Raw genomic sequence first — 27,901 nt, 5'->3', positions numbered from 1 at the left:
AGCCCGGTTGGCAGCTGAGCCCCTGCTGCGCCTGCCCCTCCCTCCCTCTCTGGGGGGCCACCCGATGCCCCCAGGACCCCCTGGTCCCCTGTCCTGCAGAGAGGGCACACCTCCTGGGGCCCTGGCCACCAGGCAGCATTTGCATGGAAGCCGGCAGGTCGCAGCCCCCGAACCTGCCCAGGCAGGGGAAGGAGGCGGAGCCGCTGAGGCTGGGAGGGAGTTTTATTGAAAACGCACAGACAGGGAGCTCCGAGCAGGGGCACAGCGTGGAGGGGACTGGGTTGGGGAGGAGAGAGGGAGTCCCCAGATGCCGGCAGCCCCCCATACTGGGGAGCTCCCCCAGAAGCCCTTCTTGCTGGGTGTCAGGTTGGAGGGACCGAGGAGCCCGGGAGGGGGGCCCGGGAGGAGGGGCAGCAGCGCAGGAAGAAGCCGGGACCCGGAGCAGGCGAGGACCCAGAGGCCGGGCAGGGCCTGTGCGGCCCCTCGAGGCCGGTTCACCGCGTCAGGGGGTCCCGGGGCCCGTGTCCCCCAACCACGGCTCCCTTGCACGCCGAATGGGTCGTGCCGTGGAACCCTTCCCGGCGCCTCAGTAGTCGGTGAGCGGGTACCGCAGGAAGATGAAGACCAGGACGATGCAGGAGGCGGCCAGCGCGGAGCTGGTGATGTTGAACAGCCGGGCCGTCTTGGCATCTTCCACCGCCCCGTTCAGGTCGTTGAGAAGCTTCTTGTCTCGGACCTGCGGCCACCGGGGAGAGGCCGGCTGAGGGATGGACCCGCACGGGCGGGCGGGCGGGGGCAGGGTCCGGGGCCCTTGCCATGGGCAGCACTGGGAACTATCGGTGTCCCCAGCTTACCCTCAAAGGGGCTGTAAAATAATAGCGTCCAGTATGGAGGGAGGGAAGGAAAGGTGAACCCAGCGAACATTGACACTGGGGAGTCAGGGCCGGGGAAAGGCCCACAGGGACTCTGTGTCCTTTTAGCCTGAAATCATTTACAATAAAGCGCCCAGTTACCAGTGCGGCTTCTCGCTTGAAAGTCCCCAAAAGAGTCGATTTCAAGGTTCTCATAATCACGTGCTGTGAGGTGGCATTAACTAAGCTTGTTACGGAAATCATTCTGCAACATCGTGCCCCTTAAACTTATACAATGTCACGTGCCAATTACACGCTGGGAAGTAAGTGAACCAAGAGGAGGGTGGTCTCAGAGGAAGGCACACGACTGGACGGCGGGACTCCCTGAGAATATGGGCGGAGACGGGGCGAGGGGCCGTCCGGGGGCTCTGGGAAGGGGCACGAGGGGAGGGCGTGGCGTGCAGGGCCAGAGCACGCCCCCCACCCCCAGCACTCTCTCCTGTCACAGGTCCGAGCCGCAAGCAGGAAGCGAAGCTGCGGAGGAGCCCGGGGAAGGGAGGGGACAGACGTGAGGGGCAGGAGGAGAACGTCCCTGGGTCAGCAGGCCGGTGGACGGGCCGCAGGCCGGGGCCCGGTTGGAGGGGGGAAGGTGGGCGGGTAGACGGTGGACTCACGGACGTTTGGGCGGGTCCGGTGGACGGATGGACGGGAGATCAGGAGAGGAAAGGTGGGTGGACCAAAGAGTAGGTGGGTTGCCCGTGTGGTGGGCACAGAGGTGGGCAGGGGATGGGAGTGTGGCCGGTGGGTGGGTCTCCGTGGGTGCCGGGGCGGGGGAGGGACCGGGGAAGGGAAGGTAGGGGGGAGGCCTGGGCTCCTGGGGGGTTTATTCCAGTGATTTTGGGGAGAACTGACCCCTTTATTGGTTCTATTTTTCCTTCTGAGAACAGGCTACAGACCCACCACTTATTTAGGTCTTATTTTGTTAAAATAAAGATTTATAATTTTCTCCAGAAAGAGCTGTTATAGCTCTTACTAGACTTCATCTTTGTTTGTTTTGGTTGTTATTAAATTGTCATTACAGCCAAAATTACATTTCTCACCGATTTCCACCAGGGTGCAAATATTCAGCCGACTTCTGTGGACTGATTTGGTATCCGGGTAAATGATTGTATTAACTAATTGTGATAATTAACCAAGTTTCCTATGTGACAAATCATCTTTACCGTAAATATTACAGTTCCATTTCTTCCTTCAAGTCCTCCTGGCTGGCCCCCCCGAGCCTGGCTCCGCCTGGGGGCTTCCCCTTGTCCTGGACCCCACCCCCAGGGGCTCTGTGGGAGCTGCATGGGCCCCGGGCTGACATGGGGAGGCTTTCCTGGTCCACCCCCCCCCGGGACAGCAGCCCCGCTTCTCCCCGACCTGCCTCACTCACTCTCCTGAGCTGACCTCAGCACCTGACTCGCACGGCCCGGAGTTCACCGCCGTCGGACACCCCGCCAGACCGGGGCTCCCATGGGCAGGGACTATGCTGCCTGCCTCTCATTAGGCACCGGAGAGTTAAGTCACTGCACGGGGAATAAATAAGTCAGCGGTGGGGGATGCTGGCTGGTTTGAATGAACCGGCGGTGATGAGGGATCAGCTGATGGAGCAGCTCATCGGGGCCCTGCTGGGGTTACGTGTGTCAGTGGGGGGGAGGGGGAGGGGGCCACGGGCACGACGACCAAAGTGAGGTCAGGTGGGTCACTACACGGGGAGGGGCAGACCGGTGGAGAAGGTGAGTGAGGGACGGGGGAGATGAAACACACCCACGATCGGCCTGGGGGTAAACCAGACACAGGGGCCCGGTGGACGGGGTGGGAGCGGTGAAGGAAGGGGTGACCGTGTGTGGACAGAGGGGTCAGCCAAGGCTGGAGGAGTGGAGGGGCGCGTCCGTGGTGGGCAGGAGCAAGGGGAAGGGAGACGCGAGGGTGGGCGGAGGACGGGCAGGCGGGCTCTGGGTTAGTTGGTGGCGCGGGACGAAAGGTGATGGGGACGCACTGGAGGGGCGGGGGGGGCACGGGGTGGGCCACGGACAGCTGGGTAGGGGGGGCAATGAAAGACTGAGAAGGAGAGAGGGCAGGGGCTACAGGGTCATTAGGGTCATCGGTCTGCGGGTCAATGGACTGATAAGTAGTTAGAGTGAGGGAGGGAAGGCGGGGGAGAGAACAGGAGGCGGAGAGGTGGCTGGAGAGCCGTGTGGCCAGGAACAGGGCGGGCGTTTGAATGGGGCTGATGGCGGATGAGTGAGGAGCTAGGTAGACGTCACCCCCGGGGCAGGTGGATGGGCAGGTGGATGGGGTAGGAGTGGAGGTGAGGGGCCCTGACCTGTGTCCCGTGAGGTGCAAGGTCGCCAGTTCAGTCCCTGGTCAGGGCTCACACCTGGGCCGAGGACAACCACGCATGGATGTCTCTCTCCCCCTCCTTCTCCTGCCCTTGCCCTTCTCTAAAAATAAATAAACAAAACCTTTACAGCAGAGGCGTACGGGAGGGCAGGCGTGTGGAGTGATAGTGTTCTCACTGTGTTGAGAGCACTGCTTGGCATTGACTTGGTTAGTCCGCTCAGCCACGCGGTGAGTCAGGCACACCCCCATTTCTACAGGAAGAAAAACGAGGTGCGGATGGGTGCGGTGACTGGCTTAAGGCCCCCGGACTCCAACCCGTGTTGCAGGCTGGAGCCTCCACGGACATGCGGGGTGTGGCGTGTTCAAGAAGTGGCAGTGGTGGGAGAAAAGATGGAAGGATGACGGACGGGGGCGTCGGCAGGCAGCTGGATGAGTGCGTCGCTGGAGCAGAAATGGCCGGGAGAAGGGGGAAATGGGAAGAAGGGAGAGAAGTATAAAAAGACCTGCAAACTCGAGGTCACACGAGCAAGACAAGGGGCCACGTGGCCTCCCTAAGACACGGAAGCAAACTCAGGGAGGCTGCCGTGACGAGAACGCGGCCCAAAGGGACAGACAGACAACAACTCCAGAGAAAGAGCTGAATGACACAGAGAACAGCAACCGATCAGAGGCAGACTTTGAAACACTGGCGGCAGGATGTCAAGGGACTCAGCGAGGGCCTCGGCAGCACACGCGGGTGCACTCAGAAACCCAGGGCGCTCCGACCAGAACGCAGAGCAGTTCTCGGGGAAAAGGCATCGGAGCGGATGAAGCCGAGAGTCACATCAGCGATTTGGAACAGACAGAAGAGAAAACAAACAACCAAACAGCCGATCAGAGCAGCAAGAAGAAAAGAGAATCCGAACAGTGAGGGCGGAGTGAGCGGCCTCTGGGGCGGCCTTGGGGAACTGACATCCCCCTGGGGGGGTGGGGGGGACAGAAAGAGGAGAGAAAGAGCAAGGAGTTGGAAAGCTGTCTGAAAACACAGTGAGAGCAAACTCCCCCAACGTGGCGAAGGAGATAGACGTTGAGTGTCCAGGAAGCACAGAGACCCCAGACCAGACGGACCCAAGGGGCCCCTCCCAGAAACATCGAGATTAAAATGCCACGGGGGCAGAAGAATGGGTGAGGGCTGAGGGGGTCAAGAAGCACCAATGGGCCGTCACAGAACAGCCACGGGCGTGTTAACTGCCCCATAGGAAACGGACCGGCACAAGAACTTACACGCATGACCTGTGGACATGAACAAGGGTGGGGGGACTGCCTGAGGGAGTGGGGGTGCTGGGTGGAGGGGGCAGAGGGGGAAAAATCAGGACAACTGTCCCAGCGTCATCAATAAAATACAATTCTAAAAAAGACCAGGAAAGGGGCGAGAAGATGAGCAGGTATGTGGGCGACACGCTGGGATGAGTGACTGGGGTGCTACTGGGGAGAACTGAGTCCACAGGGGGGTGGACGGACGGATGCACGATGGACAGATGGAGGGATGGACAGACAGGAAGGTAAGGAACTCGGCATGTGGAGTGGAGGGAGAAGGACGAGAGAAGGGAGACAGCACGGGAACGCAGAGGATACATAGAGAGTGACGTGGTGCCCTCCCTCCCGACCTGTCCTTTCTCACGGCCCGTCACCGTCACGGGGAAGTCTCTCAGCCTCTCGGACCCGCGCTGATGGCTGCCTCGTCCTCATTCCCTCTGCCCTTCCCCTCCGGCCACCACCCCTGCCCCCGGCCCCTCCCAGCCTCCCTCCACGCTGGCTGCAGATTGCCCAGCTCTGATGGACCTGCCCCCCCGCCCCCGTGTCTGCAGGGGACCAAGGGCAAGCCCTGGCACTGGGGTCCCGACCCTCCCCGTGGGCTCCAGTCTGCCTCCCCAGGGCTACCTTCCTCTCCCCTCCCAGAGCACGGGCTGCACCACCCTCCCCCCCCAGTTGCCTTGCCCTCGGGCCTGTTAGATTCCTCCACCTGGGACGCTTGTCCCAGCGCCTGCCCTCTGAGCCCGGGGCACCTGCCGCCTTGTCTCAGGAGTGTCGGCACCGGTCCCCGGCCTCACCCTGAGGCCTTTCTTCTCCAAAACCCTGGGCTGCTTCTTCCACTTTGCCTCCTGTCCTCCACCCATCCACCCGGCACTCTGACCGGGCTGTCAGTCAGCCCTGCCTGGGCACGGCGGCCGGAGGGGAAGGGCAGGGCCCAGCAGGTGGGCCCCTGGGCTGGGGCAGGGGTGTCTCTGCTGGGGTGGGGGCTCAGCCAGAGGGAGCATCTGCAGAAGACACCGGGGTCATCTCTCAGGCTGGGGGGCAGCGCGGGGCACTCCAAGGCATACTCATGGAGTGTCTGGGGCCGGGGCTGCCAGGGAGGCCAGGGCAGGGTTGAAATGGACCTGGGCTGGGGGGCGCTGAATGTCCAGATAAGGAGCCCGGTCTTCCTCCATGAGAGCGTGGCGTGGGTCACTACGAGGCAGACCACACGGAGGGAGGACTGGTTCTGTCTCGGCCGCCCCGGACACCAGGCTCGGCAAAACCAGGCTGCATCTGTGCGTGGCAGCCCCAGCCCGCAGAGAACTGAGCTGGCTGGCGTGGGCGCGGGCACCAGACGCCTGGCATGAAGGGGGCTAAGCAGATGGGAGCAGGCAGAGATGCGACGCTCACGGCTTCACACCTCGGCCTGGCTCTCGGCGCCTGCGGACGGTTTGGTTTCAGCCCGATTTGTGAATGAGGAAGAGATGGGCTCGGTGAAGCAAGCTGGTGTCTCGGGGACTCCCTGCTCTTACGGGACCACGCTGGGAGCGTGGCCAAGGCCCCCTCCCCCACGTCAGCCAGGCGCCCTTGGACCACCTCTGGCTGGCTGCAGACTCTGGGGGGGCCGCGGGCCCGGAGACGAGCAGCTGGACGGACAGCTGGGTGGGATCGCGGGCGTGAGAGCCGGGTCCGGCCCGGCCTGCCCTCCCTCCTGCCCGCCTTGCACCCTCCCTGGCAGGTGGGCCCCAGGACTCTGCCCTTGCAACCCCCAGGGAAGCACAGGCTCCTGGGCACCCTCAGCCCCGGAGAGGCACGCACGCTACCCCTGCCCAGTCGGCACAAAGCCGCTCAGAAGCCCATGACCTACCTACCTACAGCCTGCAGCAGATGGACCTGCCCCGTGCCAGCTGGCCGCCCGCAGCAGGCCACGGGGAGGAAGGGACACTTCCGGACGGGAGCGGGAGCCGCCCGACCCTGGGCCACAGGCAGCAGGCAGGGCCAGAGGGCACCCGCAGGGGCTCAGCTGAGTGCGGCACCCCCCACACACGCCGTACATGCAACCACACACGTGTGTACACACACGCTCACACCTACACCACTGTGCACACACTACGTGTGCACGCAGTCACACTCACACACGCACATACGTGTACGGCCACACTGATGCGTGCGTGCACACTCATGCCCACACCCCTCACACCGTGCACGCTCGCAGGCTCACACCCGCATGCACTCACACCCGTGTGCTCACACACCTCCATGCTCGTGCCCGCACAGTCACTCGCACGGCGCTGGCTGCACTGGCTGGGACGCCCAGCACCGGGTGCCGGGGCCTGAACACGGGGACAGCAGCAGGGGTCGGTGCCGCGAAGCCCGGCCAGGGTGGGAGCGGGAGGGTGGGTGGGGATCACAGTCGCACCCGGCGGAGCCCCCCTCCCCGCCTCCCCCGCTGTCCTCACCTCACTGGGCAGCGGCACTCCATGAAGTCCGCCTGACCTTGGCCACTGAACTCCAGGGGGAGGGATGATCTCACTAGACATGCACCAACTCCTTCTGGGGCAACAGGGAGGCAGGGTGGGGAGCGAGGGGCCCCTTCCTGCTGTCAGGGCCTGGGCAGCCCTGGCCTCCGTCCTCTGCCCCTCGGGAGGGGCCGCTGGCCTGTCTGTGTGGTGTCCTGCCTGCCCCGCCCGCTCCTCTCAGGGCCCGGAGGGGCCTCTGGAAGTCGCCCCCGGGGTGTGCGGTCAGAGGTCTGTGGGATGTGCCCGAGGCTCTCCCCGGGGGTCCCAGCCACCAGGAGAGACTGTCCTGGAACCGTGCGTAGGAGTGGGAAGCGGAGAGCTGAGGCTGGTGGCCAGTCCCCGGGGCCTCCCCCCACCACTGCCTGCCTGGTGTCAGATTCCCCAGTTGAGGGGCTTCGCCGGGCCACCAGCGTCCCCACTTCACCGTCCTGCCCACGGGAGAAGGACCCGAGGACTCGCTGTCACCATGCAGCTCTGTCCCCACACGCTGTGCACACGCCCTGCACAGAGGACAGGACCCTGACTAAGCTGGTGATGCTGAGGACCTGGCCTGAGGACCCTGGGCCTCTCAATTCACCCCAGGCTCCCAGCTCTGTGCAGGGGGGCAGCCCAGAGCTGGCCACGTCCTTCTCTGTGGCCCCCCTGTCCTTCCGCTCCCCTGGCTGCACCCGTGGCCTCTCCGAGAGGACGGGCGGAGAACTGTGGGCTTTCCCCTGCCCCTGGCCCCCGAGGCCACTCACCTTGAGGGAATAGGCCAAAGCGATGAAGCCCAGGCAGCAGAAGTTGAGGTAGACGAAGTTGAAGATGGACCACAGGTAGTAGTCGTTCACCTCGCTGGTGTCGGGGCACACTTCGATGACCGTCGCGGGGTTGGTCATCGTCTTCTTCTCCGCAAGGTGCTTGCAGACCGGGGGCACACCACCGACCCGCACGCTGTCCGTCTTGCCGCCCTTGGGCTCCGTGGGGAACAGCGTGGGCGCCATGGGCGGCGAGGCCGAGGGTTCCGGGGCCGGGCCCACCGGCGCCTGCAGGGCGGGCGGCTTGGCCACACAGGCGAAGCAGCCCTTGGGCGAACCTGCCGGGGGCCTGGGGATCCAGAAGGCCCCGTCCAGGGGCACTCGGGCTTCCGGGGCGCCGTCCGTGGTGCTGGCCGGGACTCCCAGCAGGGCTGGGCACTGGCCGAGGCCCTGGGCCTGCGGGGAGGGAAGAGGAAGCATGAGCTGGGCCACCCTGGCTCCCCACAGCGTCACCCCTGCAGCCCAGCGGCAGCCCCAAAGGAGGTGGCGAACCCGCCAAGGAGGCGGACTGCCAGCCTGCCACCTGCCTCCCCCGCCAGCCCGGCCACTGGCCTGCCAAGGCGCTTCACAGCGGCCTCGGCACAAACATTGGGGGCTTTTCATGGCGTTGCCATCTGCGCACAAACATTCCCCCCCTGGCACGCCGCCGCAGCACCCCCCCAACACACCCAACAAGGCCCCACTGGCGCGCCTGGGCAATGCACAGGGCTCGCCAGCTCCCCAGACACCCCGGCGCACTCGCCGAGCAGAAACCCCCCCATGGCATGGCCTCAGCCCGCCGGGACACCTGCAGCCCTGAGCCGCCGACACATGGGACACATACGCCGCACAGCCCGTGCGCGCCCAGGCGCCGCCAGGTAAACAGCTCCGCACCGTGGCACGCAGCGTGGACACACAACGACGCAGACCGTGGAGGCTGCGGGGGCTCCCAACTCGCGCGCAACGACGTCCCCGCCGCCAACCCCCGGCCGAAGCGGCACCGGGACACCAAGCGCGCGCACTCGCAGGGAGCCACCCAGCCTGTGCTGCGAACAGACGCACAATGACACTCCGTGAAACCAACACTTCTCCAACGAGGCACCCAGGCGCCCGCGCCCCGCGCCCCCTGGGGGGTCTGCGGCCGAAGCGGCCTGTCCGCCGCAGGTCCCGGACTCACTCACGGGCGACTCCTGGGCTGGCGGGTCCGACCCCGGCGCTCCGTCTGCGCGTCCTTCCGCCGTCCCGCGGGCCGCTGTGTGTCCGGCGGCTCCGCGTCCTAGCGTCCCAGCCTCGGTGCGGAGACGCCGCGGAGCGGGGGGCGGGGAGGGCGCGGGGCTGGCGGCGCTGCCTCCCCGCTGTCTGCGCTCGCTCCGCAGCGCCAGCCCGGCCGCGCGGCTGCAGCCGGAGCCTGACTCACGGCCGTGGCCGAGGCGGGCGCAGCCACCTCCCAGCCTGCTCCCGCAGGCGGGGTGGGGGCCGTGGCGTGGGCGTGCAGGGCTGGCCAGGGATGGCGCCCCCACAGAGTCCAACCCGGTGCCCGCGCAGCCCAGGCTCCCAAGAGCCCCGCTGCCCACTGCCCCCAGCCCCTCCGTCTTGCAGTGCCCCTGACCCCTGCTGCAGCCCGTCCCCTGCATGGGTCCTCCCAGCTGTCTCCCCAGAGAGCCCCCTGCCTCTTGTCCCCACACACCCATGCCCTCAATGGAGCCCCCTCCCAAGCCCATGAACCTGACCCCTCGGCTCCCACAAGCCCCCAGTTGCAGCCCCTCCCGGGCAGGATGGGACCCACCACACTCTCACTGGGCTGCCCACTGTGCACAATCCTGTCCCCAGCCAGAGGCCCTCCCAGCGCCGGCTTCCCGAGCCCCCACGTCCAGGCCCCTGGGGAGTCTCTGTGGCCCCCACACAGCCGGCTTCTCTAAGCCCACCCCTGTCAGAGTGACCTGAGAAGTCCAGTCTCCAGCCCCGGCCTCTCACAGCTCTCTCCCTCCGCCTGTGGGGCCAGACGCTCGTCTCCAAGCCTGAGTGACCCTTGTCTCCTTGGAGCTCCATCCACTCACCCGCCAGTGTGTCTGGGAGCCCCAGCCTGTCTCACCTGCCCCCCCCCCACCGGGGCTCTGTCCCCACAAGTCACTTGCCCTATCACAGCCTCAGGGTCTGCATCCACCGAGTGACCCCAGCTGACCTCCTGTGCCTGCAAAAGCCCCAGTGACCCCATCACGGAGACTCCTGGCACCTAAACAGGGGGTGCCTCCCTGAGCCGGGTTCCCCTCCTCCTCCACGGCCCCGAGACCCGCACCCTCCAAAGCCTCCCGAACACTGCCCTGGAGCATGTCCTCCTGGCAGGTCCCCAAGGCCCTGTCCACCCAGGGGCCCTGGCTGGGCTCCGCCCCATGCTGCCCACAACCCTCTCCGCTCTGAGCCCTTCCCGGGACCCCTTCTCCCCTCGGAGTCCTGCCTGCCTCCACTCGGTCCTCTCCAGACCCCCTTCTTTTCTGGAAACTGCGTGTCCGTCTCCTGGGACAGGCCCCTCCCGCTCCCGATGCAGGTCAGGAACCCACCGCCGGTCCTCACCTGGGTGGGCTTCCCAAGCACCAGCCCTGCCCCCACTGGCCACGCCCTCTAGGAGCCGGGGTGGGGGCCTAAGGCACAGGTAGGTGGGATCTGCTGGGAGGCCAGGGGTCAGTCCTCCCTCGCTTGGCTTGGGGGCACCCAAACCCCCCTCCTTAGGTCAGGGCTGACCCTGACCCGAGGTGCCCTCCCGCACCACCAGGCCCTGGCCCCCCGAGCTGGGCTTCCCCAGCAAGGCACTGCCCCACTGGTGGGGGCTGCAGGTGAGACTGTGGGGCCTGGTCTGTGCAGGGTGCCCCCCGCCCCCGCCGGCCCACAGGTGTCTGCTGTAGGTTATAGCGGGGTCACCCCTCTCCTGGCCGCCACCCTGAGTGGGTGGGGATAGGGGCTGGACCTGGTCTGGCTCCTGAGTGCCGGGCCTCATCCAGGCAGCGGCAGGGGGTGAGAAAGGCCACCCCCACCCTTGCCCTCAGGCCTGCTGGACGCCTCCAGGCTGCGGGCAGGTCCCCAGCGAGTGGTGCACGGAACCACCCACCGTCACGGGACACTCGAGGGTGAGGGTGGGGTCAGGGTAGCTGCCAGTCCCCTGGCTCTGCACGGGTTGCGGCTGGGCTGGGGGCTCGGCCACGCTGATCCCCAGTGACGGGGGTCTGGCTGTGCTGGTTGCCGGGCCCCAAGCAGGGACGGGACACCCTCTGGAGCCCTGACAGGGAATCCAGCTGTGAGGCCCCTGCACGGTGAGCTACCTGCTGCGGGTCTGCCGGGCGGGGCACAGGGCTGGGCCAACTGGGTGGCTCACGGCTGGGGGGTGCCCTCAGCAGTCCCAGCCAGCAAATGGAGGGGGCTCTGTCCCCTGGACCTCTCAGGGCACAGCAACCAGCTGCGATGACACCGTCCCCTGAGAAACCCTGCCAGGCCCTGCAGTCTGCCTGCTCTGGGCTCAGGTTTCAGGCGCAGAGAACTCTGGGTGCGCACTCTGGCCTCACCACCTCTCCGGTCGGATGTTCCTCAGCAATGGCGGCCAGCAGGCTTAGCTCCGGGTGCCATGCCTGGCAGGCCCCCCCCAGTCTGCTCAGCAGGAGCCCCAGAAAGGACCCTGCTCCCCCCAGTGGGTGCTCAGACACCCCTCTGTCCCTCAGAACCTCCCGGCTGTACAGCTGCACCAAGGCAGCTGCCCCCACCTGCCCTGCGTGAGGCCCTGAGCTGGGTCAGGGGTCACTTGAGGGAATTCCAAACCCGAACCCCTGAACCCTGTGGACCCTGGTGGGCTGGCCCAGCCCTTGCCTCACACAGAAGCCGCTTGAGCTGGCAGCAAGCGAGCGAGGCGGGAGGCAGGCTGCCCACTCGCCACCAGCCCCACAGAGGTGCCACCCTAGGCCCAGAGTGCAAGGGGCCTGCGGGGCACCAGGGACCCTGCTGCTGAGTCTCCTCGGAGCAGAAGCATTGTCCAGGACAGCCTGGCAGTCACGCCTCAGTGATGGCTGTGAGGGTGGGGCCCTGTGCCCTCCGGTCCAGGCCAAGGGACAAGTTGGCCCCTGCCCCCCGAGGCAGGGCAGCCAGCTTGAGCTCCTGGGGCCCGGGCGCAGCGCACCCCTGCTCTGAAGCCCTTTGAGTCAGTGCCCGATTGCCAGTGTCCCCCACCCCTCTCCCTGTAACTGGGTCTGGGAGTACCGGCCCTACCACGCAGACCACACACGGGAAGCAGCCCCAGCAACTTTATTTTCACATCAACTTCGGCTCCCGGCCATTTGAGGGGACAGCCTCAGAAAGGGTCCGGGCCAGCACCCCCCCTCCCGCCCCACCTCGGGCCAGACAACGCCCTCCCTGGTGGGGACAAGGACCAGGGTGACCCACAGGCATCACCAGGCTGGCTTCTGTCCCCTCCCACTGCCTCCAGCTCCTCCCTGCTGGTCCCCAGGCCCCGAATGGCCCTGGCTGGCTGGGCCTGAGACAAACCAAATAGAAGAGCCGGCCAGCAGTGCCCGGCTCCAGGCCCTGGGCCGGGCAGAGAGGGAACCAGGAAGCCAGCCGGGCACAGGGTGGGGGCTCAGCCCAGAGAGGCCTGGCCCGGGTAGGACACCAGTGAGGGGGGCGCCACTGATGGCCGCCAAGCCGAGCTGGGTCTTCCCAGTGTGAAGGAGCCCCAGCACCCCTTCAGACAGGCAGGCAGGCAGGCGGCCTTCTGAAACCAGGGAAGGAAAAATTCCAGAACAGCGGCGGCTATCGGGCCAGCAACCTGGAGAACTGGGCCGTGAGCAGGTGAGTGTGAGTGTGCAAGTGTGTGCGGGAGGCGGACACCAGGAGGGCAGACGGCCACCTCCTTCCACCGACTCTCCTTTCCTGCGGGCGGGCGGCTACAGCCTGGTGGCCTCGGCCAGGCCCACGCGGTTCTCCTCCCGGTCGAACACGGCGTAGTAACGGCCGATGAAGACGTCCCCCAGGATCCAGAGCGGGCCCGCCGGCGGCGGGATGTCCATGCCCATGAAGCCGCTGAGGCAGATGCTCTTGCCGCCCTGGGACACCTGGGACCGCCAGAGCGTCACTGCGGCCGCTGGCCCCGCCCCCGACCCCAGGGCGCGGCCTCCGCCTCCCGCCTGCCCCCTCACCTTGAGCGTGTAATCCTCCGCACTGAGCTTGTAGTCTTTGCCCCCCAACTTCAGGGTGATCTCGGGCAAGCTGGACACCTTCTCGCAGGGGATCATGTACTGGAGGAGGAGGGGGCAGCGTGTCGGGGACAGCAGCCTGGGGCGCCCCTGTGCCCCCGCACGTGCCGCCCGGCCCACTCACCTCTCCCTGGATGAGGGGCACGGCCCCGATGGCCTTCTGCAGCTCCCGCACCTCCTCCACGGGGCCCACGAGCAGGGAGGTGCCTGTGTCCACGATGGCTTCACAGCCCTCCTTGCACAGGGTCAGGCTGCTGCCCACGGCCACTCTGCAGGGGGCGTGGCTTGAGCCCCACAGCCCCGGCCCCCCCCCCCCCCCGCCATGCCCGGCAGGACACTCCCCCCTCCTCTCTCTCAGGACAGGGCCATGGGAGGAGCCAGACGCCAGGGCCCACAGGCCGAGAACAGATTCCCAGCCCCTGAGTGGCCGGGTGGAGAAGAGGGCACCAGGAGGTGACAGGCGGCACCTAGGGCCACAGGGCACAGGGTCCAGGCCCGTCCCATCGCCACTGTCCCCCTGGACCCCTGCCAGGGCTCCACGGCGGCCCCACGGGGCTGAGCCCACTCACTCGTCCATGTGGACCTGCCAGTAGGCCTTGCGCGTGACGTTGAGGTAGGCGATGGAGCCCTTGTAGTACTTGGAGTCCACGCCGCCCAGCATCAGCTCGCCCCCCGGCTGCGCGTTAGGGTCCCTGCGAGGACAAGGAGAGGAGGTCGGCCCCCTGCCCATCCCGGGTCCCGCTGGGGCCCGGAAGTCAGGGGTGGGAGGGGCAGCCTCAGAGCCCCTGCCCAGCAGGCGCCTTCCTGGGCCTGCAGAGATGGGAGAGTCCGGAGTTGGCACAGGGAGGAACGGAACTTCGCTCGCTCCCAGGGGAGGTGCTCAGACCCCACACCCTGTGTGGGCTGCAGGCCTAGCCCTGTGTCTAGCCCTGGGCCTGGGCCTGGGCCTCAGGGCCTCTGGGTTGGCTTAGGACGGCCAGGGTCAGACCAGTGGCCACAAGGGAAAGAAAATGCTACAGCCCAAGGAGGGCAACCAAGGAGGGCTTCCAGGAGGAGGCACACCAGGCAGCCTGAGTCAGGCCAGCTCATGCCTGGCCCGGCCCGCCCACCTGTTCAGGTAGAACGAGAAGACGTTCTTGTCCACCAGCTTCTGCTGCATGAGGTTATCGAAGACGGGCAGCACGTTGTTGACGGAGATTCGGGGGTAGGCCATGCCCAGGATGCCGTCGAACTTGGCCGCGATGAAGGTGATGCCCGGCTGCTTGGTGGCCTCCCCGAAGATCTGCCTCTCCACCTTGACGCCGGCGCCCGAGGAAGCTGAGTTACAGGGCACCTGTGGGCCATGGGGAGTCAGTGTGTGTGGCCCTGGGCCCCAGAAAGGCTGTCCCAGTTTGGCCACTGGCCACTGCCTGGCACTTGGGAGCCACTAGGGCAGGGAGACAAGGGCTGGCCACGGGCGGGGTGGGGGGCCACCGCTGGGCGTGCGTCTGCACTCTGGAAGGCCCACCTCAACCGGGTTGGAGGGGAGGGCCGCGGGAGGCCCCTTCTCAGCCCCGGGCCCACACCCCCACCCGGGCAGCTCCTGTCCCATGATGGCCCGAGAGGCTGGGACCCCACAACTCCACCCACTGGCAGAGAGGCCCCGCCCCACCCCTGCAGGCTGCAGGCAGACAGCAGGATGTGGGGACACACGGCCCGTGGGGTGACAGTGGAGGAGGAGCGCGTGCTGGGCCACATCCTGCTGTGGCCCGGAGAGAACTGGGAATGTGCCCGGCACAGACACAGGCTGGGGGGCGGCCTGAAGGGCGCCGTGGGGAGGTGGCCACGGGTCCTCGTGTTGGCACGGGTGCAGGTTGCCCGTGTTCGAGACAGAGGCGTGCGGTGGGGGAGGAACTGCCCCCAGCTTGCTGCCTCCAGGGGCTGGGGCTGGGGCTGGGGCTTGGAGGGGCCCATCTCCCCGGCCAGTCCTGAGTCAGCTCCATATCCAGAGACTGTCAGGGGCCCGCAGACCCATCCTCAAAGGGGGGGGGGGCATGTCCTGCCCTCAGCCGGTAGACCCTGCAGCAGGTGGGGCCCCAACGGCGCCCCTGGCCCTTCCCCTGCCTGCTCCCCACGCCCTCTGTGGATAACCCTCTGCCAACTGCCCGAGGGCCCCCCCCACCTGCAAGGCTGGCCCCAAACACCCAGCTGGTACCTCAAACCCAGCCCTCCCTCCTGCCCGCCCACCCAGGGGTCCCAGTCCCAGGCTTACACCTGTGGGCCGGGCCTCGGCAACCGCTGGGTGTTGAAACCCTGCCCATGCCAGCAGCCCGTCCCCTCCCAACCCTCTTGGCTGTCCCCCAGGCCCGTGTGTGGCTGGGTCCACACTGGCTGTCCCTTCACTGCTGAGCATTGGGGGCTCTTCTCCCCTCCAGGGTCCAGCCAAGCCCCTGCCCTAGATGGGGCTGGGGTGGCAGTGGAGGGAGAATCCCCGGGGCGGTGAGTACGGAGCCAGAGCCGGCAGGACTCACCGACACGGTGTCCTGGCTCAGGTACCCAGAGAGGCTGCCCGAGCCGTAGTGGATGTCGAAGGAGGTGCCGTTCTTCACGTAGGTGCTGGACTTCCCGCTGTTGTACTTGTGGTGGATCCCTGCGCACCCGGCCCGTCAGCCTGCTGCGGTGCGGCCTCCAACCCGACCCCGCACCGCGGCCGGCTGCCCTCGCCAGGTCCCCAGCCACCAAGCTGCCCTCCCAGGGGCCCAGGGCAGCGTCCCAACCCTGCAGGCAACTAGCCCACGCCTGGCTCCATCCTTGGCCCTGCAGTCCGGGCCCAGTGAGAAACAAGGCCGCAGGGACGGGCGCACCAGACAGCGGGAGCCCCGGGGTCGGGGCCGGTCTGGTGTGGCCAAGAGCTGGAAGCAGCATGGTGTCCCAGTGCCAAAGCAGGGCCGTGCTCCCCTCTGCCCCAGCACCCACCCCACAGCCATGGGGCACCGGTGGGGGCTGGACAGCAGCCCCCGAGGCCTTGGGCAGAGCATGCGCGCAAGGCGGGTGGGGGCAGTGCACCCCCAGTCCCGCTCCCTCACTCGTGGAGGGCGCTGGGCTAGGACTCGGGGCGTGACTTACAGCAGGCGAAGTCCAGCAGTTTGCAATGGATGGAGGGGACCCACAGGTTGGACGAGCCGGTGTCGAAGACGACGGTGAAACACTGTGGGGGGGTCCCGATGCCGATCTCCCCGTAGTACTGGGCCTGGGGAGGCAAGGTCCCTCAGGGCCAGGAGAAGGGTGCCCCCACCCCCCACCGGGCCTCACGGTGTAGGGGAGGGGCGCCAAGGGTTCGGCTATCCACCCCGAGTCCCCGGGGCACAGCCCCACCCCTGCCTGACCAGGGTGAGCATAGACAAGACCCCCTCCCCATTTAAAACAAGAAACAAGTGGTCTAGTCAGTTGCGAAGGCTCCACCTGCTCCCTGAGCCTCAGGTGGGAACGGCCTCTGCGGTGCAGGGGTCCGGGCGCCCAGAGGAGACAGAGTGCCTCCCAGGGCGGGGGCCGAGTCAGGGCCTCAGTCTGCGGCCTCAGTTCCCCCCCTGTCCCTGTCCTCCAGGGCCAAGCCTGGAGCACTCCCAGGAAGAGGGTGTGGTGGCCAAAGGGGAAGGCACGGCCTGGAGAGGTGGAGCACCTCTGTCCCCCCCACTCCGGGCCTCGGTGCCCCTCTGCCCGCACGGGCAGCTGGGGGCGCTCTGGGGAGCATCAGGGGCACGCACCCCTCTGAGCTCAAAAAGGAGGCCCCACCCTTGGCCCTCTTGTGAATCAGAAGTTGAGGGCACTCTTGAGAATGGGGTCCCCCGGGTCCTGCCTTCCCCAGGGGCAGGAGCTGGGACACCAGCTGCCCCAGCAGCCTCCCAGTGTCCCCAGGGTCATCTCTCCTGGCCACGGGGCTCTAGGGGCACCAGCAGCTGCTGAGTCATGACCCAACAAAGTGTCCAGATTCGGGGGCGGGGCATGACTCAGCAAGTACTCGAATGTGTGGGGACAGAGGACAAACAGGAACTGGTCAGCTGGTCTCCCTCCACCAGCCCAGTCACAAGCCGGAAAGGCTCCGGCTTCCCAGCATGGCCCGGGCCGCAGTCAGCCAGGACAGAAGGCACACTAGCCAGCCCAACCCCAGGTGGACCAGGGGCAGGAAGGCGGCGAGGGGCTGGCTCCCCGAGACTCAGGGTGGAGCCCGGAGGAGATGGCCCCGGCGCTGGGCACAGGCTGACCAGGCCCCAGCCTGCCGTGTGGCTTCTGGAATGCTCTGCCTCTGAGCCTCTCTCCCAGCTCAAGAACAGAGGCTCGCGCTGGGTCATGGGAGGCCCTGGGCCTTCCAGCAGGAGGGGCAGGGACCCAAGCTCCAAGGCCATTAGTGACACCTCGCAGGGGGCCCGGATGCCCAATCTCAAGGACCCTGGGCTGCATGCTCGGGAGGGGCAGGCCTGTCTGATTCCCGGTTCCTCTGCGCCCAGCTCCCTCATCTGCAGTGGGTGATGCTCTCCCTACTCCCCACAGGCTGGCTTCAAGGAGACCCCTGCCCAGCTCTGAGCCACGGATGGTGGCCCACAAGGGTAGATTGTCATAGAGGTGCCAAGGCCACCCCAACCCTATCCTTTCAGCTGAGCAGGAGAGCCCATGCAGTGCTGACCCTGAGGTGAGAGCCCTCCACTGGGCAGGGGGCGTGGCCAGTGGAAGCTCCACCCCTGCAGCACAGGTCACTGCTCAAAACTGCTGGCTCACAGGGGGCTTTCCCTACACCAGTGTTTGGGGTCAGCTGGGGGCGTCCCCCGTGTGGACACCCCGCCCCACACTCACGTCCATGTAGTTCTTCAGCATCTCAGGGACTGGTCCCCCGACCAAGGCGGGCTCCCCCTGGGCGTATTTGGAAATGGGGCCCTTGGCGATCAGGTGTTCTACAGGGCCCGCCACCTCCGACATGGTCCGGCGGATGGATGTGAACTTGTGCAGTGGAATTCTGTCAAGAGGAGAGGTCCCGGCTCCTTAGGGCAGGGCTTGCTTCCGCCCCACCCCGGACCCTCCACTCACACACCCAGTCACCACAGTCGGAGGCTGGTGCCATCTGCTCTCACCTCCCCCAGCTGCCAGGGGCTGCAGACACCTCCACTCCCGGTCCTCAGTCCCCACTCTCGTCTCCCTTGTGACAGTGGTTGGTGGGGTCCATAGGCCTCCGTGGCCACCTGTCAGCCCTGCCCAAAGCCTTCCAAGCCCCACCCACCTGACCCTCTGGCCACGTTCCCACAAGGACCTGAGGCTGACATAATCCCCACACCCCTGCCTGTCCTCCCTGGGGTAGCCACCCCCTGGCATCAGAGTGGATGTCAGCGTCGCTCCCTCTGAGTAACCCTCCGAGAGCCCTTCACATCCCCTTCCATCACCTGTCACTCTCCCCTCCCAGGAGACAGATCCCAGAGAGCTAGTCAGTACTCAAGAGTGTGGTCTGCGCCCGCTGCCAGCCTGCTGCGGTGCACGCCTCCTGGCACCCCTCAGGATGCCCTGCACAGGAGCCCCTGCCTCCCAGCACAGGCCCCCCTCAGAGAGCAGAGGAAGAGGTCCCTGTCCCGGTGCAGCAGGTGGGGCAGGAGAGCACACCTGAGCCAGGTTACCCAGTGGGATGACAAGTCTCCCAGCCTAGGGCCTCAGGAGCTCGAGGTGTCGGCCAGGAGGAGGGGACTCCAGCCTCTGCGTGCTGGGGGGGGATGGGAGAGCCTGAGGTTCCGTCCTGTGGGGCAGCCATCAGTCCTCCAGGGCCTGGGTGTGTGAGGGCCTGGCTCTCGCCCACTGCTCTCCATCCCTCCGGGGGAGGTCTGTGGGTGGGGCTGGGGCAGGACCAGGCCTGCAGCCGCTCCCCCATCACTGCTCCAATTGGGGCTACTCACCCCAGGCCGCAGCCCACGCAGGGCAGCCCTTTGGCAAAGGCCCAGCCCCAATGGGCCACCAGCCAGCTCCCCAGCCTCAGCGCCTCACCCCGGCCCGACGGGCAGAAGGCCCACAGCAGAGGTGGAAGACTGTGGGCCCAGGCCCCATACAAAGGCTCCCTGGGGATGGCTCACCCTGCTGGGGGAGCAGGAAGCCTCCAGGGTGAGGGGCCCGGCTTGGCCGGGCTGGCACAGCTGGGCACAGCCCTAGTCCGGGCCTGACCACCGGAGTCCTCACCCTGCACAGGGGTGCAGGTGCTCCTCACTGGGTCAGAGCCCCAGGCCTGAGGCCAGACACCCAGGCCTTCTCCTTAGGCGGACTCCCTCCCTGTGGGCGTTTGGGCCTCCTCTGGCCAACCGCTCTCCCAGCCCAAGGCCTATGATAAGATCCCACGTGACAAACCAGTGGGGGACAAGCCCCAGCCCCAAGCGGGAAAGTGACTCGCCCAAGTTCAGGCCTTCTGGGCCAACACCCAGGGTCTCCCGATTTGCACGCAAGGGCCCTGGATACAGACAGCCATACCACCTGTCCTGGGGGGGGGTGCGGTCACCGCTGAGCCACCGCCACCCTCCCTCTATCCCGGCAGGGAGGGAGGAACGGGGGTCGCCGGCGGGGGGGTTCTAGAGCGAACCCTGCCTGCACTTGCACAGCGGCCGCACCCAGCCCCACCCGAGGGTGGCCCTGCAGGAGGCCGCGTAGATCCCAGCTTTCGGTGGGGGCTGAGGGGGCGCACGGAGGTCACTGGCGGCGCAGGGCGCGGGCGGACTTTACCTGACCAGCGCGGCGGCGGGCGCTGCCAGGAGGCCGAGGATGAGCACCAGCAGGCGGGGGGGCTGCATGGCGGCGGCGGCGGCGGTGGCGGCGGCAGCGTCGGGACCTGGCGGCCGGGTCAGAGCGGAGAGCCCAGAGGTCGCGCGCTTATAGTCCCGATGACGGCGCAGCCCGGCAGAGTCAGCTGACTGGCTTGTTTGCTCCGGGCAGGTCACGTGGGCCACGGCCGGCGTGCGCGGGGTGGAGCCTGGGCGTGGCGATCAGAGGCCACGCCCCTGACTGCTGCTGGCACGCCCCGCCGGGTCCTTGGACGCGCCCCCACTGCCAGACTCGCCGGTACCGGGCGTAGGCGTGCCTGCCCTGGGCAGGCACGGGCAGTCCCCAGGCCTGAGCCGAAGGGTCCCGGGCCTGGACCCCTGGACGCCTGCAGCCGCGCCTCCTTCCCGCCGCAGGCCCGTGAAGCGTGCGTGGATGGTGCCCCACAGCCCTCCACGGCCCCCAGGACGCCCCACTCCACCTACCCAGGCTGTGCCTGCTGCTTCTCCACCTGCGCCCTCCGACGGCGCCCCTGTGCCTCCCGTTTCTCCTTTGCTCTGGGAGTCTTCGGGTATCATCCCTGAAAGCCCTGGCCGCCCTCAGCCTCCCTCTCCAAGTGTCCACGACCTGCCCTGCTCCCCAGAGCAACACCTGTCCTGTCTCCAGCCATTCACAGGGCCCGGGGCAGTGAGCCCTCCGCTGTCACCAGTGCTCGGTCCTGCGGACGCCAGGAGACCCCAGCCCTCCAGGGCCTCCCCGTCCACCCTTTCCTGCCCCATTTGGCACTTGGTGTCTGGACCTGAATTTACTGAACAGAGCCAGCTCCAGCCCCTGGCCCAGGCCCAGCTGGAGGAGCAGGCCCTCACTTTAAGGAGGAAAAGAGTTTGGAGAGGCCACTTCAGAGAAGGTCACATCCAGAAGGATATTAAGTGGAGGAATGTGCTAGAAAGTGACCACAGTCACAGAGGCACTTGTGAGGCTGGCAGGGCCACCGGAGGCCGTGGGCACAGCGGGGGGGGAGGGAGGGCAGAGCCTGCCGGTTGGGTCTGGCTGTGTCTGGCGAGTGGGGGTGGGGTGGGCTGTGGCTGGGTAGGCTGAGGTCCTCGGCCTTCGCCCTAGGACAGCGGCTCAGAAGGGATGGCTGGCGGCCCCTAGGGCGGAGAGCCCCCGTCCCCCTGAAGGGACGGCTGGCCAGTCCACTCGGTGCAGAGCGGGGCCTTCTCTCCGTGTCCTTCCTGGGAGTCCCTGCACCCAGAGCCTTGCTTGCCATGTGGGGGGTGCTCGGCAGTTATTTTGGGGGGCACAAAGGGTGCTTGGGGTCCGAGAGGTACTGACCCACGGGCTCAGGGGTCTCTCTGTAGTGGGCAGCGCCTTGGGGCTTGACTGTGGGGGCTGGGACCCAGGGTGTGCCCGGCCGCTCCCTCCTGCCCAGCACCCAAGAGACCCATGTGCCCTTAGCATTTAGCCTCTCTGGCCTGGGTCCCGGGTCCTCAGGTGGGCTGCAGCTCCGGTCAGGCACCTAGGGCCGCTCTGCTCTTTCACAAGCCGAAGCCCCTCCAAGTCAGCCACCCCATCAGAGCCATGTGTGCTGTGACTGGCCAGAGGGCCCCGGAGGGCCCTGTCCCCTGTGCCCGGCCAAATGTGGGGCAGGGCCAGGCAGAGGCCCCCTCAGGCCCAAGGCTGGCCAGGAGGGGACAGGGCCCCGTGTCGGCAGGGCGGGCACGGGGCCCAGGGCACGACCCCTGGTCCTTGGGTTGGGGACGACAGGCGAGCAGCCCAGGCCTGGGAGGGGGAGGGGCTGCCTCTTGAGTCAGGGGTGGGGGGTGTTGGAAGCTGTTCCTCTTGCTGTCCCCTCAGACGCCTGGTGGCCCGTCCCTCCCACAGTTAATGGTGCAGCTCCCACCATGGGCCCTCGGTGCTGGAGCATCACAGAACCCACCCAGGAATCCCTCCTGTGTGGAATTCATGCTGCATATGAGGAGACACACCACGGAGGCTTCTAGAAGGAGGCAGGGTCTCAGGCAGCCTGGGGCAGTGGAGGGACACAGAGCAACAGGAAGGGGGTGTCGCAATGGGTGCAGGCTCACATGGTGGGGCTCCCCACGCCTGGTGGAGGACCGTCAGCAGAGCAGAGCACAGGGGGATGGGGATGGGGTGAGGTCAGAGGTCAGAGAGGAGCCGGCGGAGGAGCCTGGTTTGTCCCTGAGCCGGGTGAGCTGGAGGAGCTGGTCAGTGTCACGGTGTGCTGCATGCTGGCAGGGATGGGAGTCCGGCTGGGAGGCGGGGGTGGCTGGGACTGGCGGGCTAAGAATCACACTCCTGAGTGGGCCACACTCCTGAGGCAGGGCCAGTAGGATTTCCCGATAAGCGGGACAAGTGGGGTGTGGTGGGGGCTCCTCACTCACTAGGGGCCTGTCCAAACCAGCTGGAACGATGGTGTGTGATTGGCCAAGATAGGTGCAGGAGGAAGGCCAGAACCCGTCCCCTGAAAATGACGCCCAGGGGATGATGCCCAGGGGCCGTGGAGGGTCCGCAGCCGCTGCAGTCGGGAGCTGAGGGGACAGAGCCAAGCTGGGAGAGGGGGGAGAGCACCCTCAACACTCAGCAGCACCTGAGTGACCAGCTGGGCGGGAGCAGGGGCTGGTGCAGCTGTGCAAAGGGGCCCTGGGGCCGCCCAGTGTGTGGAGGTTCAAGAGCGGTAGGGGGACCGAGTGACCAGGAGAAGGAGAGGAGGCCCGGGAAGAGTGGTTTTGGGCGGGGCAGCCGCCGTGGCAGAGGTAGCTGAAGCTGGAGCACTGACCACCCCTGGACTTGGCCATCTGACACAAGGGTAGGCACTCTGGTGGCGGTGGCAAGTGTAGGAGAATAGCTCTGGAAAGATCTAGAAGCCCAGACAGGGTGGTACTGACAGGCAAGGACAGGGAAGAAGACAGTGGGGGGTGGTCCGGGACAGCCTCTCGCTAACATGCCGGGTGGGGTTGGCAGTGGGGGTCTCCATACGGGGGCATCAGGTGGAAGTGCCTTGGTCCTCCCTTCCACCACACACCCAGGTGCCCGGAGGTTAGGCAGTGAGATGCCCCTGGGGACCCTGGAGGGGAGAAGAGACCAGGGAGGCCATCTCCGTGACCTTGGCGTCAGCCCAGGTTTGTTGCTCATACAGGAAGCGCCCACAGAGTGCCGCAGTGGGCACGGGTGAGAGACCGGGCAGACAAGCCCAGGCTGGAGAGCGAGGGTCTGCCGGCGAACGGCCTCGGACGCTCAGCAGCGAGCACGCGAGCAGCCTGACTGAACCAGGGGCACGGGGCTAGACAGACGTCACCGGAGAAGATGTGCAGGGCAAGGGAGCTCACGAGAAGGCACTTGTGTCATCATGGAAGCGCGCACCGGAACAATGAGACACCGCCACACGCCCACTGGCGTGGCTGAGATCCAGAAGTGACGGCATCGGGGAGCGCGAGGAGCGGCAGGGTCCCCACCCACTGTGGCTGGGGATGCGGCCGGCACAGCCCCTGGCGTTTACCCAGAGGGGCTGCACACCGGCCCACACGTAAACGTTTGCGGCGGCTTCGTGGGTGACTGTCAAAACGTAGGCACCCCAGAGCTGCCCTGCAGCAGGTGATGGACCGGTCACCAGGGCCCAGCGAGACAGTGGCATGTCAGTGACAAAGAGACATGAGCTACCAGGCTGTGCAGAGGCACTCAGGGTGCACAGACCCTGTGTCCCCAAGTGCAAGGAGCGGGTCTGAAAGGGTTCTGCACTGTCTGACTCCACCTCTGGGACTCTCCGGAAAGGGGGAACCGCAGGGCCACAGGGAGGCCGAGGGGGAGGGGGCGCAGGGGGTCTCAGGGCAGTGACGCTGCTGTGCCTGGGACTGGACTGTGGACAAGTGACCTTACAGATTTCCCAAACCCACAGGAGGTGCAGCCTGAGGAGTGAATGCTCGCTGAGCCTTGGGTCCGTAACCACGTATCCACACTGGATCATTGGCAGTAACCCGCCGGCCGAAATAGCAGGGGACCCTGTGTGTGTGTGATGGTGGCTTTGGGGTGCTCTGCCCGATCTGCCAACTTCTCTGCATGGGCGAAACTGCTCAGAACTGAAGTCTGTTCACAGAAAGAGGGAGTGCCAGTCTCTGGGGGGAAAGCGTAACTCAGACCGTGCTAACGTTGGCGAGTCTTGTTCCCGCCGAACACACCGTAACGAGCGGGAGGAGGCGCAAGCCATACGGACAAACAACGCTCGTGGTGTGTATCTCACGAGCAACCAGTGCCTGAAATATAAAGAGAACCACAAACCAATAAAACGTAGGCAACGCAATACAAAAAGAGAAAAACGGGCACCTGATCCACCAGGCTGCTCCCCGAAGCGCAGGTGCCTGGCACAAGTGTGCAAACGTGTTCACCATCGCCTGCCCTCAGGGAAGTGTGGATCGGACCGCTCACACCCCACACCCCCCCAGTGCAAACGCCAGGGAACTGGGTGGTGGGCGGGCAGTGGCGGGGAGGTGACTGGAACCTGCGGCCGGCGGGACGGCGAGTGGGCTCAGGCACTTTGGAAAGTTGCGTGGCCCCGTGCCGAGAGCTGGTCCCGAGCTGTCCTCGGCCAGCGGGCACCTCTTTGCGGCGCGTCTTTGCGGCGCACACACAGTGGGAGTGGCCCTGGTCACCAAGCCGGGCACCAGACAGAATGTGCACACAGCAACGCCTCCGTGGAAGCTTCGTCCCCCAGGCTGTAGACGGATCTGTCGTTCGTGGAGAATTCACGCAGTGGGAGGGTGGATGAACCCTGCCAAGCAGAGCTGGGGCGGCAGCCATGCCAGGTCCCGCTCTCCCCTCACCTCTGTCCCCGCAGTGACAGAGGGAGCAGAGATGGGGTCCTAGCTGGCAGGCAGTCTCTTCTGGGCCCCCGCCCCCTGCCCAGCCCGGGAGGCAGGAAGACCCCCAGCAGCCCCCAGTGGGAAGCAGTGCAGGGGGAAGTGCCGCTCGAACTCTGAGCCCGCAGGTTCCTGGTGCCTTGAAGGGTCTGCCGGTTGCCAAGGAGGCCGGGCTGCTCAGAGCAGGAAGTGGTTTCAGACCGGTCCTTCCAGGAGGTGGGTGGGAGGGTGGCTGAGATGCTGACTGGGCCTGCTGGGCCGTCCCCCCCCTCGCCCTGCCCTCCCCTGGAGCCTGAGCCGCCCACTCAAAGCTCCTTCAGGAGGAAATGGGGGTGCACCTCCGTGGGGCTTGCACTGCACACCCAGACTATTAGTTCTGCAAAGGCTGCGCAAGTGGTCATTGAGGCAATTAGCTCCGGGTCAGCTGCCTTGCACAGGGGCTGAGCTGTGGGGGAGGGTGGAGGATGCGAGTGGCTGGCACAGGTGGATGGGGGAGAGGGAGGAGTGCTGGGCACAGGTGGATGGGGGAGGGGGAGGGGCGGCGGGCTCAGCTGGTACAGCATGTGGATTCTGGGTGTCGTGCAGAACAGGGACCTGCCATGGCTAAAGGTGCCAGCGTGTGCCCTTCAGTCGTCCCTCCAGAGTCAGCCACCCCCGGTGTCCACCTCTGCCCCAGGACAAGGTCATTCAGGGCTCCCCAGCCTGGCCACTTGCGCCTGCATGACACGGAGAAACAGCTCTCAGGGCCCACAAGGCCTAAGGCTAGCCGCGTGTCCACTCCTGGTGGGCCTTTGCCTCTCCCCTGCGCCCAGCCGCCAGCCCCCCTCGGTTCTGTGCCCGGCGTGGGGCTGGCTCCAGACCAGCAGGGAGCCACGGGGCAGGGCCTGGAGCGTTTGCGGTGCTTGGGGAGACCAGGTGCCGCAGAGGACAGCCGCTTCCCTCAGTCCAGTGGGTGGCCTGCTGTCCTTTTAAGTGACCCACTGCCCTCAGTACCCACGCACGCACCCCGGTGGGTTGTGCCCAGATGGAGGCAGAGCCCAGAGGCTTTGAGAGGCAAGGGTATCTCAGGGTCTCAGCCAGGTGCTGAAGAAGAGGAGCCCAGGGTCCCAGTGGCCCACAGGCCCTCTGGAGGAGGCTGAGGTCTGGCAGCTGCACGGGGACCTTGGGGGACCCCAGGAGCCCAGGGGTCTGACCAGCCTCAGCACCCCACTGCACCTGGAATGACTACGTGCTGAGGTGCTACTCCCCACCTCAGGCTTGGCTGAGACACCCCACTCCTCATTGTTGCCGAGTGGCAACCCCGGAGTGCGCCGTGGGGGAGGAACAAGACAGACGCAGACCGGTCTTCTTGGGGCAGCTAGACTCAAGCCAAGCTCTTAACCAATAGGGGGCCCAGCCACAGGGGGCGGAGCGTGCGGAAGGGAGTGCTGGGGCCCTGCTGTGGGGAGTGAGGGCCACCCCACACCTTCCCGGAGGGGGCGGAGCCAGCCTGAAGGGGGCGGAGCCAGCCCAGGGGCTGTGGCAGCGCAGCGGGGGTCCTGCGAGATGATGGGGGCTGCAGACCTGCACTAGGCCAGGCTCTGGGGGACCCCACCCCAATTCACTGGGGAGACAAACTGGGCACCCACAGAGCCCTTCCTATGGGCGCCAAGAGGCCAGGACTTGAAACAGGCCTGAGGCCTAGTGTGCGGGGGTGCGGGCCTCAGGGGCGCACGGCCACGGTGGTGGGTGCTCCGGGCTCCCGCGGGCACAGGTCCCGTCCGCCCTTTGGGCCTGCGCCTGCATTTTCCGCCTCGTGGCGTCAGGCTCAGAGGCATGCGGACTAGGCCCTCTGCTCTTTGGGTGGTGGGGGACGGGGGGCAAGGGGCGGACAGCAGACAATGGGAGGGCGGTGGGGGTCATGTGGTGTCATGCTGGCTGAGTCGTGGTGCCCAGGTATTTACAGGATGTTTCTGTGAAGGGGATCTTTAGCTGTAATTTTTTTATTTTTTAAAGATTTTGTTTTAGAGGGGAAAGGAAAGAGAGAGGGAGAGAAACATCAATGTGTGGTTGCCTCTCACCCCCCTCCCCCACTGGGGACCTGGCCCCCTGACCCAGGCATGTGCCCTGACTGGGAATCGAACCTGCGACCCTTTGGTTCACAGCCACGCTCAGCCCGCTGAGCCACAGTAGCCAGGGCTGTGACTGGCATTTCTGATCTCGGACTGAATCCGGTCACCCTCGTGTCCTGGGTGGGCCTCACCCAGCTCACTGATGGCCCTAAGGGAGCAGACCGAGGTCCCCCAGGCCGAGGGCATTTGGCCTCCGGAAGGACTTCTGTTGGAGCTGGGGCACTGGCTCCCCTGGGTCCCCAGTCTGCAGGACCCGAAGCCACGTGAGCCAATCCCTTCAAATCTGTCTCTCCAGAGGGACGGAAAACTGGACAGACAGTCAACAGACCCCCAACTGACGGAGGTGGGTCCCGCAGTGGCACCCCCGAAGAGAGAGAGCCGGGCAGCGGCGCTGTGCAGGCGGAGGGGCAGGGAGTGCGGGGAGTGGGGCCTGGCGAAGGCCGCGGGACGGGAGGTGGCTGAGGGGCCCTGTGGGCAGGCCCTGGGTGGGGGCAGGTGACAGCCCTGACGAGGGAAGGGGAGGATGGGGCCCTAACTTGGTGTTGACATTGTCCTGCTGTGTGACTTGTAGCCTCCGGGTGGAAGGGGACGGACTTGAACTTGGACAGAGTCGTTGAGAATGGGACAGAGGGGGCAGCAACGGACACCAGGAAGGGCTGGGGACAGGGAGGTGAGGAAGAGAAGGCGGCGTTTATTGTGCCTCCTCTGCTCCTCCCCCAAATAAGGACGTGGCTCTGGCTCTGGGGCGAGTCACCAGTGTCCTGCAGCTGTGGTGACAAATGGCCAGACACTGGGTGGCTCCCAACAGTGCAAAGCTGTCCTCTGCCGAGTGGGGTCCAGAGGCCCCCCATTGGCCCCACAGGCCGAAGTCCGGCAGCTGCAGGCCCCGGGCCCGGGTCTGCCAAGCCGGCCCCTCGTCTCCCTCCGACTCTCAGCCGCCCGCCTCCCAAGCGCAGGAGCCCCGGGCCATCCAGGGGCACCTGCACCTCGAGGCCAGCCCCCTGCCCTGTGCTCACAAGTTTGGGTGTCAGAATGTGGACGTCTCCGGGACACTCTGTCCGCCCCTCACCCCCAACGCCTTCGTCGGCGGGGGGAACGTCAGGGCGAGGATAGGCTTCCGTCCGGG

At 66.3% G+C, this 27,901-nt stretch overlaps 3 protein-coding genes across 3 annotated transcripts in view; 1 reads left to right on the top strand and 2 right to left on the bottom strand.

Annotated features, from left to right (window-relative positions):
• Nucleotides 1-508: 508 nt before the first annotated feature.
• On the bottom strand, nt 509-9,437 carry IFITM10 (interferon induced transmembrane protein 10). Its single transcript, XM_037156322.2, has 4 exons — nt 8,985-9,437; nt 8,733-8,849; nt 7,768-8,220; nt 509-736 (listed from the first exon to the last, which is right to left on the bottom strand). Exons 1-4 carry the CDS (start codon nt 9,435-9,437, stop codon nt 587-589), a joined length of 1,173 nt encoding a protein of 390 aa, XP_037012217.2. The 3' UTR covers nt 509-586.
• A 2,633-nt stretch (nt 9,438-12,070) lies between these two features.
• CTSD (cathepsin D) lies at nt 12,071-19,946 on the bottom strand. Its single transcript, XM_037156347.2, has 9 exons — nt 19,755-19,946; nt 17,862-18,021; nt 16,140-16,263; nt 15,545-15,663; nt 14,144-14,367; nt 13,604-13,726; nt 13,159-13,303; nt 12,978-13,076; nt 12,071-12,893 (listed from the first exon to the last, which is right to left on the bottom strand). The coding sequence occupies exons 1-9, from the start codon at nt 19,820-19,822 to the stop codon at nt 12,726-12,728; spliced, it is 1,230 nt and encodes a 409-aa protein (XP_037012242.1). The 5' UTR covers nt 19,823-19,946; the 3' UTR covers nt 12,071-12,725.
• Nucleotides 19,947-22,297: 2,351 nt separating this feature from the next.
• The window catches only part of TNNI2 (troponin I2, fast skeletal type), a 36,730-nt gene continuing 31,126 nt past the window's right edge, over nt 22,298-27,901 (top strand). The window contains exon 1 of the mRNA XM_053658637.1: nt 22,298-22,301. The gene's annotated coding sequence lies outside the window, so the exon portion shown is untranslated. The remainder of the gene's footprint in view (nt 22,302-27,901) is intronic.

The sequence above is a fragment of the Artibeus jamaicensis genome, unplaced genomic scaffold (genome assembly GCF_021234435.1).
Source record: "Artibeus jamaicensis isolate MK-2021 breed Jamaican fruit bat unplaced genomic scaffold, CSHL_Jam_final scaffold_537, whole genome shotgun sequence".
NCBI lineage: Eukaryota > Metazoa > Chordata > Mammalia > Chiroptera > Phyllostomidae > Artibeus > Artibeus jamaicensis.
Note: the sequence above shows the minus strand (reverse complement) of the source record. Positions and strands in the feature narration are given on the sequence as shown.

Coding starts and splice junctions, on each gene's coding strand:
- CTSD (XM_037156347.2), bottom strand. CDS start 19,822: ATGCAGCCCCCCCGCCTGCTGGTGCTCATCCTCGGCCTCCTGGCAGCG. Junction 16,264..17,861: donor TGCTGAAGAACTACATGGAC/GTGAGTGTGGGG, acceptor TTGCCTCCCCAG/GCCCAGTACTACGGGGAGAT. Junction 14,368..15,544: donor TGAGCCAGGACACCGTGTCG/GTGAGTCCTGCC, acceptor CATGGCCCACAG/GTGCCCTGTAACTCAGCTTC.
- IFITM10 (XM_037156322.2), bottom strand. CDS start 9,437: ATGCAGGGGACGGGCTGCAGCAGGGGTCAGGGGCACTGCAAGACGGAG. Junction 8,850..8,984: donor CGCCAGCCCAGGAGTCGCCC/GTGAGTGAGTCC, acceptor GTCTGTTCGCAG/CACAGGCTGGGTGGCTCCCT. Junction 737..7,767: donor CTTTGGCCTATTCCCTCAAG/GTGAGTGGCCTC, acceptor CGGTGGCCGCAG/GTCCGAGACAAGAAGCTTCT.